The sequence below is a fragment of the Tursiops truncatus genome, chromosome 11 (genome assembly GCF_011762595.2).
Source record: "Tursiops truncatus isolate mTurTru1 chromosome 11, mTurTru1.mat.Y, whole genome shotgun sequence".
In the NCBI taxonomy this organism is placed as follows: Eukaryota; Metazoa; Chordata; class Mammalia; order Artiodactyla; family Delphinidae; genus Tursiops; species Tursiops truncatus.
In genome coordinates, this window is record NC_047044.1 from 2814009 (window position 1) to 2834442 (window position 20434).

The 20434-nt window shown below is 47.2% G+C and overlaps 1 protein-coding gene across 4 annotated transcripts in view; it reads right to left on the bottom strand.

The window, feature by feature from the left end:
* Window positions 1-1282: 1282 nt before the first annotated feature.
* Window positions 1283-20434, bottom strand: part of TBC1D22A (TBC1 domain family member 22A) — a 357101-nt gene continuing 337949 nt past the window's right edge. Inside the window, exon 13 of one of the 4 annotated variants that reach the window (XM_073788040.1) lies at window positions 1283-1348. In XM_073788040.1, the coding sequence (XP_073644141.1) occupies window positions 1298-1348 (51 nt within the window). In that variant the 3' untranslated portion in view covers window positions 1283-1297. Of the gene's footprint in view, window positions 1349-11502; window positions 11915-20434 lie in introns of those variants that run through there. The other 3 variants (XM_073788039.1, XM_073788041.1, XM_073788038.1) reach the window with 3 other exon arrangements.

Below are 20434 nucleotides of genomic sequence, written 5' to 3' on the forward strand. Positions count from 1 at the left end.
GGACAGGAGGTGGAGCTGAGCACGTCACAGGAGGACAGCTGGCTGGTGACCTCTCCAGGACCACCAGCTGGTAAGTGGCAGAGTCAGGACTTGAACTCAAGCTGCCTGGCCACAAGGACGGTGCAGTGAACACTGTGCTATGCCGCCCCTGTACAAGATGATGCCTGTAAATGATCCACGTGGCATGTGGCCGCTACTCAGCCAATGATGCTACCCTCCCCTCGGCCTTCTATGCATCCCTCAATGCCCTGCTCAAATAGCCCCTCCTCCAGAAAGACTGCTGGGATCCCAAGAGGCTGCTCCCGTTCCCCGTGTTGGGGTTCATTCTCCACAACTGAATTCAGCTAGGTACCGGCGTCACATAGAACCTCAAGGCCCAAGTCCTGGTCACAGTGTTCCTGGGCCTCCCAGCCTTGGGGTCAGGAGACCATTGTCCCACACCTGCCCCAGCCTGGAGGTGGTGATGAGTCCTTCTACCTTCAGTCTCCTTAGATAAAATGGAGAGTTTGGACCACATGACTTTATGTGACCCCTCCCAGGTCACCTAGGGACTAGAGTCATCTGCCAGAGGACCTCCGAGGTTCCCCCCAGGTGACCTCCCTCCAGGTGACCCCCCCCAGGTAACCTCCCCCAGGTGACCTCCCCCAGGTGACCTCCTCCCCAGGTGACCTCCTCCCAGGTAAACCCCCCCAGGTATCCTCCCCCCAAGTAACTCCCCCCCAGGTATCCTCCTCCCCGGTGACCTCCCTAGAACCCCTCAGGTCACCTAGGTGCGGAGTCCCCTGCAGGGAGAGCCTGTGAGGCGTCTGGGCCGCAGCCCTGCTCTGGCTGAACATACGAAGCCCCCTCAGCCAGGGTCCTGCCCTCACCGACAGCTTCCAGCTTTCCCGTCTTCAAACGTTTTGTACACATCCATTTCACATTCCGAATCCGAGCATCCCAGTGCGTGCACTCCTGGGGGGTGCATCTGTCGTGTTATTCTTGCTGCCTCTCGCCCACGGCATTTGCTTTCCTGGGGTGCTGGTGAAATCATCACAGTGAGGTAGTTCATACGCTCGTGGTCGCAGCGTCTGGGGGTCCGCAAGGCTTCCAGTCGGGTCACCGTCCTCCACAGGGGAGTCATTTTCTTTCTCTGGGAGCCTGGCATTGCTGCTGACCTAGGACCTAGGTATCCCAGGTTGTCTGAGGAAGGATGAGGCTCAGCCCCCTGCCTTGCTGGGGACTCAGGAGTGGAGGCATGGGCCCCTGGGGACCCGTTTCCCACAGGCTCAGGGTCCCACTCACCCTCCATCAGCGCTCATGAGTCTTTTTTCTCCCACTTTTCTGCTTGGTGGTGTCTCCCATCTTCCTGAAATGCACCAAAAACTATGTCTACAGTGGAGTCCTGCTTCTAGTTGATGTAGAAAATAAAGACCATTACTCTACAGAAACAGCAAGAAAATACCACACAAACTACAGAATCATACTTGATAAGCCTTCATAGAGCTACAAACGCAAAAAAAAACCGTTGAAATGAAGCAAATTTCAGAGAAAGACAAGGCCTTCGTAAGTGAGCGAACAGTAATGGCTGCCATCATATCTGGGGTAGTTACTAAGGCCGGGGCCTCACTCCTCTGCCTGCCATAGACCAAGACACTTGAGGCGCAAGGAGAAACCAGCCAACCCCTTTCAGCACCATGGGCTTATGTGACCGGAACTTTTTCCTTTTCCTTTTTTTTAAAAATTTTTATTGAATTACAATGTTGTCTTGGTTTCAGGTGTACAGCGAAGTGATTCAGTTATACATATATATTATACATATATAATTACATATACATATAAAATATATACATATATGCACACACATACATATTACACATTTATACGCGTAATATATTATATGTGTGTGATATGTGTACATATATAATATATTTTATATATATGTTCTTTTTTAGATGACAGGCTGGAATTTGAAAGAGACCCAAAGGTAAAAATAATCTCTATCACCTGATAATGCGAAGTTAGAGGCAGATGGAGGTGAGGTTGGAAAGCAGGGCAAGATCTTGAGTTTCATGGTGTTTAGATTCCAGGCCCTGCTGGGGGTGAGATGGTGTCTGATTTTATTCTCAAAAGAGTTGAAACCATGGTTGAACTAGAACTAATCAAAGCTGTAACTAGGACTTCCCTGGTGGCACAGTGGTTAAGAGTCCGCCTGCCGATGCAGGGGACACGGGTTTGTGCCCCGGTCCAGGAGGGTCCCCCATGCCACAGAGTGGCTGGGCCTGTGAGCCATGGCCGCTGGGCCTGCACCTCCGGAGCCTGTGCTCCGCAATGGGAGAGGCCACCTGGAACCCCCCAGGTCACCTAGGTGCAGAGTCCCCTGCAGGGAGAGCCTGTGAGGCCCCTGGGCCGCAGACTCTATGAGTGAGAGGCCCATGTACTGCAAAAAAAAAAAAAGAATGCACCTGCCAATGCCAGGGACATGGGTTTGATCCCTGGTCTGGGAAGATCCCACATGCCGTGGAGCAACGTAGCCCGTGTGCCACAACTACTACTGAGACTGCGCTCTAGAGCCCACCAGCCACAACTGCTGAAGCCCGAGCACCCTAGAGCCTGTGCACCACAACTACTGAGCCCATGCACTGCAACTACTGAAGACCACACATTCTAGGGCCCACGTGTCGCAACTAATGAGCCCACGAGCCACAACTACTGAAGCCCACGCACCTAGAGCCCGTGCTCCACAACGAGAAGTCACCATAATGAGAAGCCCAAGCACTGCAACAAAGAGTAGCCCCCGCTCGCCACAACTAGAGGAAGCCTGCACACAGCAACAAAGACCCAATGCAGCCAAAATAAAAAACCTGTAGCTAATTCCCAATGAGCTCAGTTCCTGATAAGACCACAGAGATCACTCCCTTCATGGAGGATGCAAGAGGAATTGGAGTTTGGGGCTGAGGGCAAAAAGAGATCCACATGGTCTCCTGGTACTTGCAGAAGGAGAGGGCCTGACCCCACCCTCAATGCATTTGAAACCAGAGAGGAACAAAAACATATGAGAGGTGAGAGAGAGAGCCCCAGGTCAGTTGGACTCCTGGTTGAAAATGTGACCAATAATCAAGAGAAAAAACAGTTAGTAGAGGTAAATGCCCAGATGACCCAGATGTTGGAATTAGCACATGACAACTTTAAATTTTTACTGTAAGTTTGTTATATAATTTAGAGGAAAATATGAATTCAGAATGAATGAACAGAGATTATTGACTGTTTAAAGCAACGATATCATCATGCTGTGGGGTTTATAACATGTAGAAATAAAATACACGACAATCATAGCACAAGAGGAAGGGGAGTTAGAGGGACTTACACTGCTGTAATGTCCTTAAAATTGTGCTTGAAGTGGTATAATATTAATGCAACGTAGGTTGTGATCATTTAAGGATTTATGTTGTATTACCCAGAACAGTCACTTTAAAGGAAAGAGGTACTAAAAGGTCAAGACAGGACATACAATAGAATATTTTTAAATGCTCAGTGAATCCAAGAGAAAGCAGTAAAGAATCAGAGAACTGATGGCACACATAGAAAACAAACAGCAAGAAGATAGATGTAAACTCAACTTTATCAGTAACTTAATTAAATGTAAATGGAATAGACACTCCAATTAGAAAGCAGCATTGTCAGGTGGTATAAAATTAGAATCAAGTCAAGTTACAGAACAATAAAATCATGTAAAAAGCTTGAACAAAGTATTAGCAAACCAAAACCTGTGTGTGTGCGTGTGTCATAAACAAGTGGGACTTATTCAAGGTGCAAGGTTGGTTTAACATTTAAAACTCCATGTAATTCACCAACTCAACAGAATAAAGGAGAAAAAAATATTATCATCTCAATAGATGCAGAGAAAGCATTTGAGAAGATTCAACACTTATTCCTGATTGAAAAGAAAACTCTCAGCAAAATGTAACAGAACAAACTTCCCCAATCTAATAAAAAGGCAAGATGTCCTACTTCACTGCTTCTACTTGACATCATTGGGAAGGTCCTGGCTGGTGTAGGAAAGTAAGAAAAAGAAATGAAAGGCAAAAAAAATTGAACAGGATGAAGCAAAATTGTCTGTATGAGCCAACATGACTGTGTATATGGAAAGCCTAAGGAATCTATGACAAAACTACTAAAAGTAACAAGCAAATTTAGCAAAAATGTAAAGTCAATATACAAAAACTAATTTTATTTCTATATATTAGTAATGAACAATTGGAAAATGAAAAATTTAAATACCATTTATAATAGTATCAAACATATCAAATGCCTAAGAATTCATCTAATAAAAGATATGGAAGATCTCTACACTATAAGCTATAAAACATGTTGAGGGGAATTAATGTTTTCAAAACCTGAATAGGTTTGCCATACTCGTCGATTAGAAAATGCAATTTTGTTAGGATAGCAGTTCTCCCTAAACTGGTCTACAGAGTCCATCCAATCCCAATAAAATCCCAGCAGGTCTTTTTACAGACATTGAAAAGGTAATTCTAAAATGAATCCAGAAATGTAAAAAGCCTAGAATATCCAATAAAATCTTTGAAAAAAACCCAATAAAGTTGGAGGACACTCTCTTTACCATAAAGCTACAATAATTAAGATTGTGTGATATTAGTGCAAAATAGACAAATAGATCAATGGAATGGAAGAGAGTCCAGAAACAGATCCACACATATATAGTCAACTGAGGCACCAGGGCAATTCAGCAGACCAAGGAGAGTCTTTTCAACACACAGTCGTGGAACTAGCTGACAATATGGAAAAAATAAACTTTGATCTCTCCCTCACCCCATACACACACATTCATTCAAGATGCATCATTGACCAAAAGGTGGAAGGTAGAAATATGAATCTTCTAGAAGAAAGCATGAGAAAACATCCTCACTCTTTTGGAGTAGGCAAATATTTTTTAGAGAGGACACAGGAAGTAATCATAAAGAAATATATAAATTTAATGTCATCAAAATTTTAAACTTATGCTCATCAAAGACACTATTAAGTGAAAAACAATCCACGGATCAGGAAAAATATGCATGATACACATTTCTGACAAAGAACTCATAAGTATCATATGTAAAGAGCTGCCATAAATCAATAACAAAAAAGCAATCCAATTAAAAAGGGACAAACAACGTGAATGGGCAATTCACAAAAAGAAATGGACTCGTGGTCGATAAGTACAGGCAAAGTGCTCAAACTCATTGCCTTAAATCCACAATGAGATATAGTTTCTAACTCACTGGAAGGGTTAGGAAAGAAAGACTGACAGTGAGGCGCATTGGTGAGGATGTAGAGCCACTGGGACGCTCATACACCTCCGGGTGGGAACGTAAAATGGTCAAACCATTTTGGAAAGCTGTTTGACCGTGTATACTGAAATTAAGCATACTTTTACCACGTGACCCCACAATTCCACTCCTAGGAATATACCTAAGAGAATGTATATGGCCACCAAAAAAGAAATCATGATAATAGCTAGAAACTGGAAACATCGACAGGGGAGTGAACCACCTGCCCTCCGTCCACAGAGAGGGACTTACTCGGCAGTGAAAGGGGACAGCCCATGGCACCTGCAGCAGTGTGGGAGCAGCCCACAGACATTAGGGTGAGTGAAAGAGCCGGACACACCAGAACACAGACTGCGTGATTCCTTCCACGGGTGGCTCAGGGGCCTGAGAAACTGGCCGCGTGAAACAACTGGGCTGACTGGTCTATTGCATCACCCGCTCCTAGGGGTCTCCAGACAGGACGTGAACTCCCCAGCGGCATTGCTGGCTGCTTCCTTTCTCCATACATCCGGGACGGGGCGGGGGGTGGTCACTGGCTCACTGGGCTCTGGGCAGACGAGAGGAGGTGCATACGGACTCAGGACGAGCAATGACCACATCTGGTCATTCTTTTTTGTTTGTTTGTTTTTGCGGTACGCGGGCCTCTCACTGCTGTGGCCTCTCCCGTTGCGGATCACAGGCTCCGGACGCGCAGGCCCAGCAGCCGTGGCTCACGGGCCCAGCCGCTTCACGGCATGTGGGATCTTCCCGGACTGGGGCACGAACCCATGTCCCCTACATCGGCAGGCGGACTCTCAACCACTGCGCCACCAGGGAAGCCCCAGGGAGGAGTCCAGGGTGACGGGGAGGGGGGCAGGGCAGGCAGCCTGACACTCTCGAGGGGACAGAATGTGCCTCGGGCCACAAGGAGCTCCTGAATCTCAACTGCAGATTCGGCCCTCAGCTTCCTCGCGGCTAAAAAAAGAAGGAAGGATGAGCAGGGCCCGGAAGCTCACCATCCTTATGCCAATGACACATGCATCCCCTCTGGCAGCTCCTTGCCTGGGACACGGACACGGGACCCCGAGAGTAGCCAAGGCAATGACCTCAGCCCCCTCTCAAAGGCCAGGGCACCACCTGCGCATCCTGCCTGACCCACGGCCCATTTAACTGCGTTCCACGACGAACCATGATGCCCGTGACCCGCTGGTCACGCTCCCTGTGACCTATGAGGCCTCCGCCCAGTGAAGTCAAAATCTGCCTTGGGCAGGAGCTGGGCTGGGGACTTGCTCCCCCAATAAGGGCAGAGTCAGCTGCCCTCTGTCCAGCCCTGTGTGTCCTGCCAGGTCCCCTTGACTCTGGGACACTCCTGGGCCTGAGACTGTGATTAATTTTTTTCTTTAGAGAAAATAGATTTAAATTTAATTGCTGCTTGAAAGAGAAGGGGTGGGGTGAGGCAGCTGGGGAGGAGGGACTGGAGCAAAAGGAGGAAAGCAAAGGCCTGATCAATTGTTTCCATTTAAAGAGGTTGCAGTAAAATGGCTGGAAGACAGAGTTATGTGCCTCCCGAAAATGTGGCAATAAATAAGGGAAATCACCCAGAACAAACGGCACCAGCTGTTTAGGTGTACAGAGGAGCCAGGAAGTATGAAGAATGGACACCCACAGCTGAAAACGAGGGACAGGGCCAGCGGGAGGTGGAGGCGGGGGGCAGAGACCCTCAGGCAGGTGCCCGTCCCAGGGAGGAGCCAGGGTGCTTGGACAGTCTGAGGAGGGACCCCCCAGCCCCTCAGCCTGGGATGCCCTGGGGAGCAGAAAGTCCTTGGGGGGAAATTGCCCAGCCAGGGCACTGCAGTACAGACGCACCTCCCAGCCAACACTGATTCATTCAACTAACACCCATGAGCTCCCACAACCTGTACCTCATCCTCACGTAGCTCAGCTTTCTAGGTGAGGAATCCATGCTCAGGGAAGGTGACTGGTCTACCCAAGATCACACTGCATCAGACCCCATGCCCTGCCTGGATGTCCTCCCTATGAGCCACTTGGTCCCTGAGTTCCTGGCAGAGGCCAGGTCAGGCTAAGCACGATCCCAGCCCCCAGAGGGTTAGGTTTGCAGAACAGCCCTCTCTTCCCCATCTGGGTCCAGGAGTGTTACACAAAAGGATGTCCCTCCGCATGGAAGCATGAGAGGTGGAAAAGAAGCATTCCCATCTGCCAGCTCGGAGCAGTGGCTAAATGGAAAGACCATCCATGGACAAGTCACCCGCGGAGCCTCAGTTTCCCCATCTGTGAAATGGCGACACTACAATCCCAAAGTTGAAAGTGGCCACGGAAGTCACCAAGCCCGAACCCTTACAACGTGATCATTAGGCTCTCCTTGCACACCTCTGAAGGCAGAAGCCCACAGTATCCCTGTGTGATCTCTTCATTCCCACCCCGGATCTGTGGGGGTAAAGGTCCCCTTTATATCGAGCCCAAAGCGCTCTGTCTTCCCCGGGAACCACTCAGAATGCATGTGGTTTGGAGCAGCTCTAAGCCTGCACCATCCTCCCTGCCTCTGCATCCCACCTTCCACACAACGCCTGGGTACCCAGCCTAGGCACGGATCAAGGGTAAACACTCTGCAGAACCACCAGTCACTTGGAATGATCCCACTTCTTGTCTGAGGGCTAACAATTCTTTCCAAAATGCCTTCTATCTCCAGCGTACACTGCTGGATCGGGACAATGCCGGTGCTGTCTAGCCTTAGTGGGCTGTGCAACATGGGGCAAGATGCATTAGCCACTCTGTGCCTCAGGGTCCCCACATGAAAAGCAGGAATAAAAATATCCCCTCATAGGGCTTCTGTAAGGATTAAATGAGTTAATTTAGGTAGTGTTTACAGTAGTGGGCAGAAAATATTAGGCACAATATAAATGTTAATAGTCATCACGATCACCACCACCACCATCACCACCATCATCACCACCACCAACACCATCATCACCACCATCACCACCATCACCATCATCACCACCATCACCACCACCACCATCACCACCACCACCACCACCATCACCACCATCATCACCACCATCACCATCATCATCACCATCACCACCATCACCATCACCATCATCACCATCATCATCACTATCACCATCACCACCACCACCATCACCACCATCATCACCATCACCATCACCACCATCATCACTACCACCAACACCATCACCACCACCAACACCATCATCACCATCACCACCATCATCACCACCACCATCACCACCATCACCACCAATACCACAATCACCACCACCATCACCACCATCATCACCACCACCATCACCACCACCATCACCACGATCATCACCACCACCATCACCACCATCATCACCACCACCATCATCACCACCATCACCACCACCACCACCATCACCACCAACACCACCATCACTACCATCACCATCACCACCAACACCATCATCACCACCACCACCACCACCACCATCACCACCAACACCATCATTACCAACATCACCATCACCACCATCACCACCAACACCACCATCACCACCATCACCATCACCACCATCATCACGACCACCACCATCATCACCATCATCACCACCACCAACACCATCATCACCACCATCACCACCATCACCATCATCACCACCATCACCACCACCATCACCACCATCATCACCACCATCACCACCATCATCATCACCATCACCACCATCACCATCACCATCATCACCATCATCATCACTATCACCATCACCACCACCACCATCACCACCATCATCACCATCACCACCATCATCACTACCACCAACACCATCACCACCACCAACACCATCATCACCATCACCACCATCATCACCACCACCATCACCACCACCACCATCACCACCATCACCACCAATACCACCATCACCACCACCATCACCACCATCATCACCACCACCACCACCATCACCACCACCATCACCACGATCATCACCACCACCATCACCACCATCATCACCACCACCACCATCATCACCACCATCACCACCACCACCATCATCACCACCAACACCACCATCACCACCATCACCATCACCACCAACACCATCATCACCACCATCACCACCACCACCATCACCACCAACACCATCATTACCAACATCACCATCACCACCATCACCACCAACACCACCATCACCACCATCATCACGACCACCACCATCATCACCACCATCACCACCATCATCACCACCATCATCACCACCAACACCATCATCACCACCATCATCATCACCACCATCATGATTATCATTACTTTGTTGTTGTTGTTACTATTTTTTTCACCCATCAAATGAGGTTGCAATAGGTGCCCTGAAAGGGATCCTCCTGCTCTGGAATCGAGGGACTCTTTTGCTCTCAGTCTCTGTCACACATTTCCGCTGTCAAGTCACTGCTGCATCTCAGACTTATGTGAGGTCACTTGTCCCATTGGTGTAATTGACCTAAACAGCTTTAATGAACTCAGTGCCTTCCCATGTCGCCCTCAGGATGAAAAGGGCAGCTCCATCTCTGCTCATCCCTGACACAATGGCCTTCTCTGGGCAAAGTGTCACTCCGAGGAGATTGGTGACACAGATCTCACTGGCAATATTCATTTAGGGCAGCCCAGCTCCACCTTCATGCCTATAAACCCAAGGTAATTGTTGATCTGCTCCATGCCCACCCTGCTCACATAGGAAGGGAAACATCTGATGTTTCCACAGCAACCACCTGACCTGTATGTTCACAGGCTTTGCCAGATGTGTCTCCCAGTATGCTGAGGATTTGGGGCACTCACTGTCATGGCAGACCCCAGGCCCACGATCTCTCTCCTGGGCCGTCCTCCACGCTGTCACCATCCCAGTGAGATTTATAAAAGGCAAATGTCATCAGATCACGCTGTGTTTAAAGACCTCAGAGCTTTCTACTGTCCACAAGATAAAGCCCAAACTACTCAGCCTGAAACCAGTGACCCCAGGATATGTCCCTTAACCCCAACCTCTCCAGCCTTGTCTTCTGCTACTCCCTGCCCCCCCCTTCAGGTTCCTTCTGCCCTCCATGCCGACGGTATGTATGCATTCTGTTCCTTCTGAGTGGGCGGCCCCTTCCCCAGCCCCTTTGCTCACAGACCAGCATTCAATCATCTCTTAAGGCCCAGCTTTCACAATTCACCTCTTCCAGGAAGCCCTCCTGATTCCCCAGCAGACATGCCCTTCATTGGACCCCCACTACCCTGACCACATTTGTCAATATGTCTGTTTACAGATTGGCCTTCACCAAGTAGGCTCTGAAAGACTCAAGGGTGAGAACCCCAGCAGAACTATCTCTGAGTCCTGGGGCCTCACACAGAAGGATGCTCAGGAAGTGTTTCATAAATAAATGACTGGACGGACGGATGGATGGTGGATGGGTGGATAGGTGGATGGACGGATGATGGGTGAATAGATTTATGTTACCAGAAGCAAGGATAAGTGTGTGTTCCGCTGGTTCCCTGGGCAATCAAGACTGCCTCCGACTGAGGCAGAGTGGGGCTGGAGCTAAGTCACAGGGCTGCTTCAGGACCCCCTTCAGGATTCATGGATGGCTTGATGGATGGGTGGATGTATAGGTGAATATTTTTAAACCCAATTTGAAAATGTTTTCTCCTTTAGGAAAGACCTTACGCCCATCTATTTACTTATGACCCAGATGAATATGTTTGATCTTCTATATCTTTGTTTTATGCTTTTTTTTTTTTTGGTTTTATGCTTATTTCTTTAAAAAAAAATTCTGTGTGTTGATATGGTCATTTGGGGCTTTCATTCTTTTTTTTTTTTTTTTTTTTTGCGGTACCCGGGCCTCTCACTGTTGTGGCCTTTCCCGTTGCCGAGCACAGGCTCCGGACGCGCAGGCTCAGCGGCCATGGCTCACGGGCCCAGCCGCTCCGCAGTACGTGGGATCCTCCCGGACCGGGGCACGAACCCGTGTCCCCTGCATCGGCAGGCGGACTCTCAACCACTGTGCCACCAGGGAAGCCCCAGAGGGGCTTTCATTCTTCACCAGTGATTTTGAAAGGATCAATCCTGTTTTTAATTCTATAAGACTTTGCCTTTATGTTGTTAGAATTATTCTTTAGTCTCCGAGTCTCTGAGGTCAAAGATAGGAATGAACCTTTATCTTTGACTCCTTCTTTTTAAGAAAAAAGTAGTGCAGGCACTCCGTTACGGGTCCCCTGCGCTAGGGCCCAAGCCCGGGAGGCAGCTGGGAGGAAGGGCTGCCGTGGTTCTGAAACCCAGCGCTTCGGGCCCATTGGTCTCTGTGCTTCCTCATCGGTCTCTGAATGTGCCTGCGGTGGAGCCTCGTGGGTCACCTCTGGCCCTGGCTCCGAGCAGCCCCCGTGGGTCTGTGGACCAGAGAGCTGTCGTTGTCGTGTCCTTGCAGAGGCTGACATCCGGCACGTGTGCCGAAGTTCTGGGTCGCTGAACTCTGCTATGGCAACCGTGCAGTTTCAGTGAAAATGCACGCTGAGAATTGAAGGCTGTTTTGCTCACTGCTAAAGCAAGAGAAATCCCACGCTGGCCGTCACGTGTGGGCAGGGTGCTCAGATCCTGTAAAGGGAAGACGGTTCTCTGAAAGAAAAACATTCCAACGCCCGAGGGGGAGCAGCCCTGTCTGTGTGCCTGTCCCTCCCTAGCGGTGTACCAAACTAGCAGCGTGGGATTCCAGCCCCAGAGGTGTGCCTCCCAGGCCCTGCTCCCTTGGATGCCCCAGGGCTTATCCCTTGGGGTCCCTTTGTCCCCTCTACTGCCTCCCACGAGGCCCAGGACCCCTCGCCCCCTGTTCTGATCCGCCCAGCAGGCCCCACGGCCTTGCCCTGAGCTGAATGGGGCCCACTCCCCAGGCGTGCTCCACCCTGCCTGCCTCAACTGCGGTGTTTCCTCAGCCTGGAATGTTCTCCCCCTCCTCCCCGGCCTCTGCGGATCCTACACATCCTTCTAAGCAGATGCGCGGAGATGCCAAGCACAGGCCTCCGAGGGAGACCACCGAGCCAAAGCCCCAGCTTTGCCCTTTCCTGCCGGGGGAATCGGGAGCAAATTCCCGAGTGCCCTGGAGCCTCAATTCCTTGGCGCTGCAAAGAGGAGGGAGCATCCCCTTGCAAGAGGCCAAGAGGGCTGCTGAATTAGGGCACCGTGGCTGGGCGTTGGTGCTTCAGATTATGATGGCCCTGCCCCCTCTGGTGGGAGGGTCCAGAGCCCCTGCAGCCACCCAGAAAGCGCCAGTCAGCGGGAAGCTGAGATCTCCGCAGGCCTGCAGAAGGAAGGAGGAGGCGCCCGAGGACCGAGCTGGGGGAAGGCCCACGGCTCGGGTGGAGGACGGAGGCCACCGAGCTCCACGGTTGCGGAGTGAGAGGAGGAACCCAGAGCTGTTGGTGTCTCCCAAACCAGGGGGAGGGGCTCGAAGTGGAGCTTGTTCCAAGTCTTCTGGCAGTGCAGAAAGCCTGAGTAGTGAGAGGGCTCTGGGGAAGACACAAATTTGGAGATGGGGGGGCCACCGGAGACCTTAGGAGGAGCAGTGGATGGTGGGCATAGAAGGCAGACCACCAGGGCTCTGGAACCTTCAAAGCCATTGGGCCCAAGTTCCCACTGGACCATGAGCCTCCTCCACAGTATCCCAGCCTCCTGTTGTCCTTGATTACCTCCAATGATGGGCAACTCACTCCTCCTAAGGACAACTGCCTTATTGTTGGACAATGCTAACCAGTTCTTAGAAGAATTTTCCTTTTCCCTTAACACAAATCTGTTTCTCTTTCTTGTTTTGTTTTACAAAAATATTTTAATTTTTGGGAAAATTTTCCAAATTTAAAAAAAAATTTTCAAGATTGCCTTCTTTAGAATTTAATAATATTCTATTTTAAAATTAAAATTTATTTATAAGTTTTTCTTATATTTAATGATGAATTTTTGGCTTAAGGAAGAGGAGGGGATTCACTTTCTCAGACCCCATTTTTACCATCCATGTTGAAAAATGCTGAAAATGATGAATGAGAGGAAACTGGGTGAAAGTATAAGTCAGAAACAAAAACTTGGTGAAAGCTATTTCCTCTTCTGTATAAATGTTTACTGTGTCTTATGCAACAGAACACTTTCACATAGTATTATGGAATCGGCAAAGCTGCAGCATCAGCATGAGGCCAGGCATTCAGAGTGTAAAGAAAAAAGGGATGGCATGTTTTAAACATAAGTGTGATGAGAGCTTTAAAAGCCAAAATTGTGCATTACAATTTCTCAAAGTAAAATTAAGAAGCCACTGAGGCATCTTACGGAGCTACCGTTTCACTAGCTGGAGACATGGGCATCATGGGGAGACTTATAGCGCCATGCAGAGTTAGCGGCACTGGGCGGAAAGTCAGCCCTCCACTGCCCAGCACCACGGTTAAGTCGTCGTGTAAATATTTAACTGCAAACATGGACACTGAGTTAACAGTTCGTCAGCAGAGGTGAACTCTGCCCTGCATACAGAAATATCCACGGACGCAGATACGCTATCCACGTGCATTGGTCCCATGTCAGCACCACCTTACACCTAAGAGCTTCTCTTCTGGGCCTTCTCAGCACCAAACACGAGTGGGAGGAAATCTTCACACGGCAGAAGAACTTTGTGAAGCTCATCATTTATTCTGGAACAACCGGGTTGACATTTGCACTGATGGTGCAATTCAGTGGCAGGCAAGGCTGGCACGACCCTCGGCACAGTTGAGGCACTGACACCAACTGTACCAGCAGCTATTGTATTATTTACTGCCATGTGTTTGCAGGGGAAAAAATGTCCCTGAAGAGCAGCAAAACAAATTTAATTTTATTAGGTTCCAATGCTTGAAGGCACATATTCCCAACCTTCTACGTGCTATGGTCTGAATGTTTGTTTTTCCCCGATATGCGTATGTTGAAATCCTAATCCCCCAAAGTGATAGTATTAGGAGGTGGGGATTTTTGGGCCACGTTTAGGTCATGAGAGTGGAGCCCTTATGAATGAGATTAGTGTCCTTATAAAAGAGAACTCCCCAGAGCTCCCTCGCCCCTCCCACCCACGAGGACACAGTGAGAAGGTGCCGTCTATGAACCAGGCGGAGAGCGTTCACCAAAGAACACAACCCAGTTAGTGCCCTGATCTCAAACCTTCAGTCTCCAGATTGTGAGAAATAAATTTCTGTGGTTTATAAGCCGCCCATCTAGGGCATTTTGTTACAGCAGCCCAAATGACTGGAGATGGTCTTGACAAAACGGGAAGTATTCAGAAAGCAGTTCAGCTATGTACTGAGCACTGCTGTCACCTTCAGGAAAAGCTCTCGCACAAACGTGAGTTATGAGCTGAACCAGCTCCTTTTTCATGGAATGCAAGTTTTATTTAAGAGAACACTGACAAAATACGGTTATCCAGATATGGGTGGTTGGCAGGTATTTTCTTTGTTCAGAAATGAAGGAAGCCTGTCATTCAAGGAAAACAACTGACAGTAGTTGTTGCCAATGATAAAATTTGGGGTGTGTGAAAATTATAATGTTGGAAAACTTGTGACCAACATCATGAAATCATAGCTTCTTAATACTTTTAAAGATTTTTCTGATGAGATCAGTGGTGATCTTAACAAATTTGATTCTTTTTATTGAGGTAAGAAAAACTCATGACATAAAGTTTACCATCTTAACAGATTTTAAGTGTACACTACAATGGCAATAAGCACAGACATATTATTCTGAAATAGATCTCCAGAAATTTCCCATCTTGCAAATCTGAAACTTCTATACCGATTAAGGAACATCTCCCCTTCCCCCACCCAGCCCCTGATAACATCTATTCTATTTTGTTTCTATGAATTTGACTACTTTCAATATTTCATAGTAGTGGAATCATATAGTATGTGTCTTTTTGTGACTGACTTATTTCACTTAGCATGATGTCTTCAAGATTCATCCATGTTGTAATATGTGACAGAATTTCCTTCATTTGCGGGGATGAAAATACTCCACCATACGTGTAGACCACACTTTGTTTACCCATTCATCCATCCATGGAAATTAAGGTTGCTTCCACCTCTTGGCTATTGTGAATAGTGCTGCTATGAACATGGGTGTGCAAATATCTCCTTGAAACCTGCTTACAACTTTTTTGGGTATATACCCAGGAGTGGAATTGCTGGATCGTATGATAGTTTTATTTTTAATATTTTTTAGGAACTCCATTCTGTTTTCCATAGTGAGTTCACCATTTTACAGTCCCACCAACAGTACACAAGGGTTCTAATTTCTCTGCATTCCCACCAATACTTTTTTTCCTGCTGTTGTTGTAATTTTTTTAATAGTAGCCATCCTGGGTATGAGCTGGTACCTCACGGTGGTTTTGCTTTGCATTTGTCTGATGATTAATGATACTGTGCGTGTTTTCTTATGCTTGTTGACACTTGTATGTCATCTTTGTAGAAATGTCTATGCAAGTCCTCTGCCTATTTTTAAAACTGGATGATCTGACTTCTGTTGTTTTTGTTGAGTTGTAGGAGTTGTTTATATATTCCAGATATTAACCCCTTATCAGACATATGATCTGCAACTATTTTCTCTCATCCCATAGGCTCCTTTTTTACTTTGTTGATTTTGTCCTTTGACGTACGAAAGTGTTTGTTCGATATAGTTCCATTTGTCTAGTTTTGCTTTTGTTGCCTGTGCTTTTGACATCATCTCCAAGAAATCATTGCCAAGTTCCATGTCATACAACTTTTCCCCTGTGTCTTCTTCTAGGAATTTTGTAGTTGTAGGTCATATGTCTAGGTCTTTAATCCATTCTGAGTTAATTTTTGTGCTTGTTGTAAGATAAGGGTCTATCTTCATCCTTTTGCATGTGGACATTCAGTTTTCTCGGCATCATTTGTTGAAGAGACTTTCTGTTCCCACTTGAGTGGTCTTGCCACCCTTGTTGAAGATCACTTGACCATATACACAAGGGTTTATTTTCCAGGCTCTCTGTTCTTTTACATTGGTCTATTTGTCTGTCATTATGCCAGTACCACACTGTTTCGATTACTGTAGCATTGTAATATGTTTGGAAATCAGGAAGTGTGAGTCCTCCAACTTTGTTCTTTTTATTCAAAATTACTTTTGGCTATTTGGATTTAGATTCCATATGAATTGTAAGATTTTTTTTCTACTTCTACAAAAAATAAGTCATTGGGATTTTGATAGGGATTGTGTTGAATTTGTAGATTGCTTTAGGTAGTATTGACATCTGAACAATAGTCTTCTAATCCATGAACATGGCTCTCTTTCCGTTTATAAATGCATCTTCTTTAAGCAGTGTTTTGTAGTTTTCGGTGTGCAAGTCTTTCACCTCCTTGGTTAGGTTTAACAAGTGTGATTTTTTGATAATGTATAATGTAATGTGTCAACATTTGGAATATTTGCATAACTCAGGTCATTTTCCAAATGACACAGTGCATGATGTTACAAAATCATAAAGGGCTAAATGATCCAGTCAAAATGCAAAATAGACACGTAGGGTTTAACGTAACAGAGTAAAAAAAGGTCACTGATATGGTCTCAGATTCCACAATACAACCAACCTTTAAAGAACCACCACTTGCCAAAGAAGAATATCCACAATTATCTGAAAAGACTGTCAAAACATCCCTCCCTTTTCCAATTACATATCTGTGTTAAGCCAGGTTTTCTTCAAAATGCAAAGCAAACAATCTATTATCACAGACTGAATGCAGAAGCAGATGTGAGAATCCATCTGTCTGCCTAAGTCAAACACAAAAGAGATTTGCAAAAATGTAAAATAATGCTATTCTTCTTACTAATTTTTTCTTTGTTTTAGAAAAACAGTTACACTTCATTAAAATAATGTTATTTATGTTAACATGCAATGTATTTATCATTGTGATTTTTAAGTGAAATAATTCAAATTTTCCAGTTTTTTGTTTTTAATACGGTATCAATAGATATTACCCACATAAACAAAAGCTCTTTGGGGTCCTTGATGGTTTTTAAGAGTGTAAAGGAACTGCTGATGTAAAGCAAATGGAGAATGATTATGAATAGTCTATCAATGCACTGTTAAAAATCACAACTATCACTGAATTATACACTTAAAAACGGTTAATGGTTCACTTTATGTTATGTCCATTTTACCTCAACAAAAAAGAAATGTAGGGCTTCCCTGGTGGTGCAGTGATTGAGAGTCCGTCTGCCGATGCAGGGGACATGGGTTCGTGCCCCGGTCCGGGAGGATCCCACATGCCACGGAGCGGCTGGGCCCGTGAGACATGGCCGCTGAGCCTGCGCATCCGGAGCCTGTGCTCCGCAACGGGAGAGGCCACAACAGTGAGAGGCCCGCGTACCGCAAAAAAAAAAAAAAAAAAAAAAAAAGAAAAGAAAGAAATGTAACCACTCAGACAAAACATACGCATACAAAATTATCAAAAGTAATAGGGACACAGAAAAAAATATGATAACATAGACTATATAGTACAAGATATTTAAGGTTTGGGACTTCTCTGGTGGCGCAGTGGTTAAGAATCCACCTGCCAATGCAGGGGACATGGGTTCGAGCCCTGGTCCCGGAAGATCCCACATGACACGGAGCAACTAAGCCCATGCACCGCAACTACTGAGCCTGTGCTCTAGAGCCCGCGAGCTACAACTACTGAGCCCACGAGCCACAACTACTGAAGCCCGCGCACCTAGAGCCCATGCTCCGCAACAGGAGAAGCCACTGCAGTGAGAAGCCCGCAACGAAGAGTAGCCCCTGCTTGCCGCAACTAGAGAAAGCCTGCACGCAGCAACGAAGACCCAACGCAGCCAAAAATAAAACAAATAAATTTATATATATATAGATAAAGAATAATCAACAAGAGCTCCTGAGAAGGCGAGGCGAGCCGGGGTGGGACCCACCTGGGACCCACCCACCCCCAGGGCAAGGGAAGAAACCTCAGGCAACTGAACAAAACAACTATTGATGCCGACCAACGGCCCAACCGCGGGGGCTCAGCTCAAGTCATGATGCTTTCAGAATACGAGCCTATCAGAACACACGCCAGTCACATGGATGGTCCAATAAGGAGGCACTTCTGCCTTCTCCACCCCGGGCCCACAGAGGTCCCGGAAAGCAGTCGTTCAAAGCCTGAGAAGTCTCTTGGAAAACCAGGGCCCCTCCAGAGGGACCAGCGTTCCACACGATGCCTCACAGGGACGTGCCGGAGGCATTCCCATTAATGACAGGCGCAAACCAAGGAAGCTACGTTCGCACTATTGTTTTGCCGTTTTCTGAAGTTTTAGCGGATGCTTCAAAGCGTAACACAGACCTAATAGGTATAATGACTAGAAAGGAAGCAGTAACCGTTTCGAGTTTTACCAAGGATACCCAGAAAACCCAAGAGAAGTGATTTTCAAAGAGAAGCATAAACAACCTATAATGAATGACAGTTTAGCAAACTGGCCGGATTCTAAATGAATTTTTTTTTATTTCTATTTTTTGGCCGCACTGTGCAGCATGCAGCGTCTTAGTTCCCCGACCAGGGATCAAACCCGAGCCCCCCACATAGTGGAAGCACAGAGTCCTAACCACTGGACTGCCAGGGAAGTCCCGAAATAAATATTTTCAAATCTCTCATTTTCCTACAGAGTAGCAATGACGAGTGAGTGTCCATCATGGGAAAGAAAGATTCCACTCAAAATAGCAACAGATAAAAACAAAAAAAGTAACACCTAGAAACAGCTGCAATAAAAAATATTCAGCAGCGGTGTGAAAAGAAAACTGTAAGTTCTACTGAGAAAATAATTCCATCAGTATGCGGAAGGGCATGCCATGCTGCTGGAAAATCTGAACATTGTAAATACGTCAGTTCTCCCCAAATATTTCAAATATGTGGCCCAATCCCAGCTGAAGTCCTGATTAAACAACAACACTCAGCAACATTGTTCTGAAGTAGATCCTGAGATACTCTCAGGAGATCACACTGAAAGTTTTCACATAAAGATTTTCCCACTGATTAGACAGTATTTTCCAGAGTGTTTTAAGTGGGCAGGTATGAATTTTATAAACAGATAAACACACAACAATGCAAACATTTCCCAAAGGCCAAAACCATTTTAAACTATGTCCTTAGCTCAGAAGACTGGTATCTGTCTCTCCGTCATTGTCGAAATTGTCACCCTTACCTGAGTGATTCATGATCCCTTTACATACCTGCTGGGTGGCAGGTGGCGGGGCGGGAAGTTGGCAGCCCAGTTCCTCTCAGAGAAGCCGAGGGGCCGCATCTCTACGGGCTGATCTGACCACCAGCTGGAAGGCCTCTGTGTGTGCGGAATATTTTAGGCTCACTACTGATCTAAGTACGAAGTACTGGAAGGTTCCACTGATTTTGTTTCGTTTTGCCTGTTTTCTGAGTTCTGCCTTCAACTTGGAGGCGATGGATGGATGGAGCAGAGGATGCCTTGTAGGGGGTGACATGGCCCGTCACCCAGTCCCCGAGTCCTTCTTGAAATCCTGCCCAATAGCCTTCCCGTCAGGAAGGAAAACCACAGGTTGGAAAGAAATTGTAGCAAAACAAGGAGGAAGGGGGGGGGTGGGGAGGAGGGGGAGAGGGAGGGGGAGGGAGGTCCCCTCTCCCTGAGCTTTTTCTTGACAAAACATTGTTTTTTTTAAACAAACAAACAAACCTTTACTTTGAGAATATATCCTTTCTGCCCATCTGTCCTTTGGTGAGCAGCCCAAAGCTGGCTTCTTGTCACTATGGAAACTAACTTTCCGACTGTGCTGGGCCCCCCTGCACGGCCACCCCGCACACCTGCGCGGGAGGCACGGGGCTTTTCCCCAGGTACACAGCGAGTGTCTTTTGCCAAGGAAACCTCAGAAGGGGCTTCGGGACATTGATCATGACGTTTTGTAAACTTTTACCATGTGGGAGAATGTGTACTGCATGACTTTAAACATTGTGGAGAAATTGTTTCCTTTGTTTTCTGGTTTAAATGTGTCCATCTGGTGGCATCCCACCTTCATTAGGACACAACATACCCACAGGCCAAGGGGAAGCAAATCCAGGGTTCAAAATCCTCCCCCTCACCTCTTCTGACTCCTTG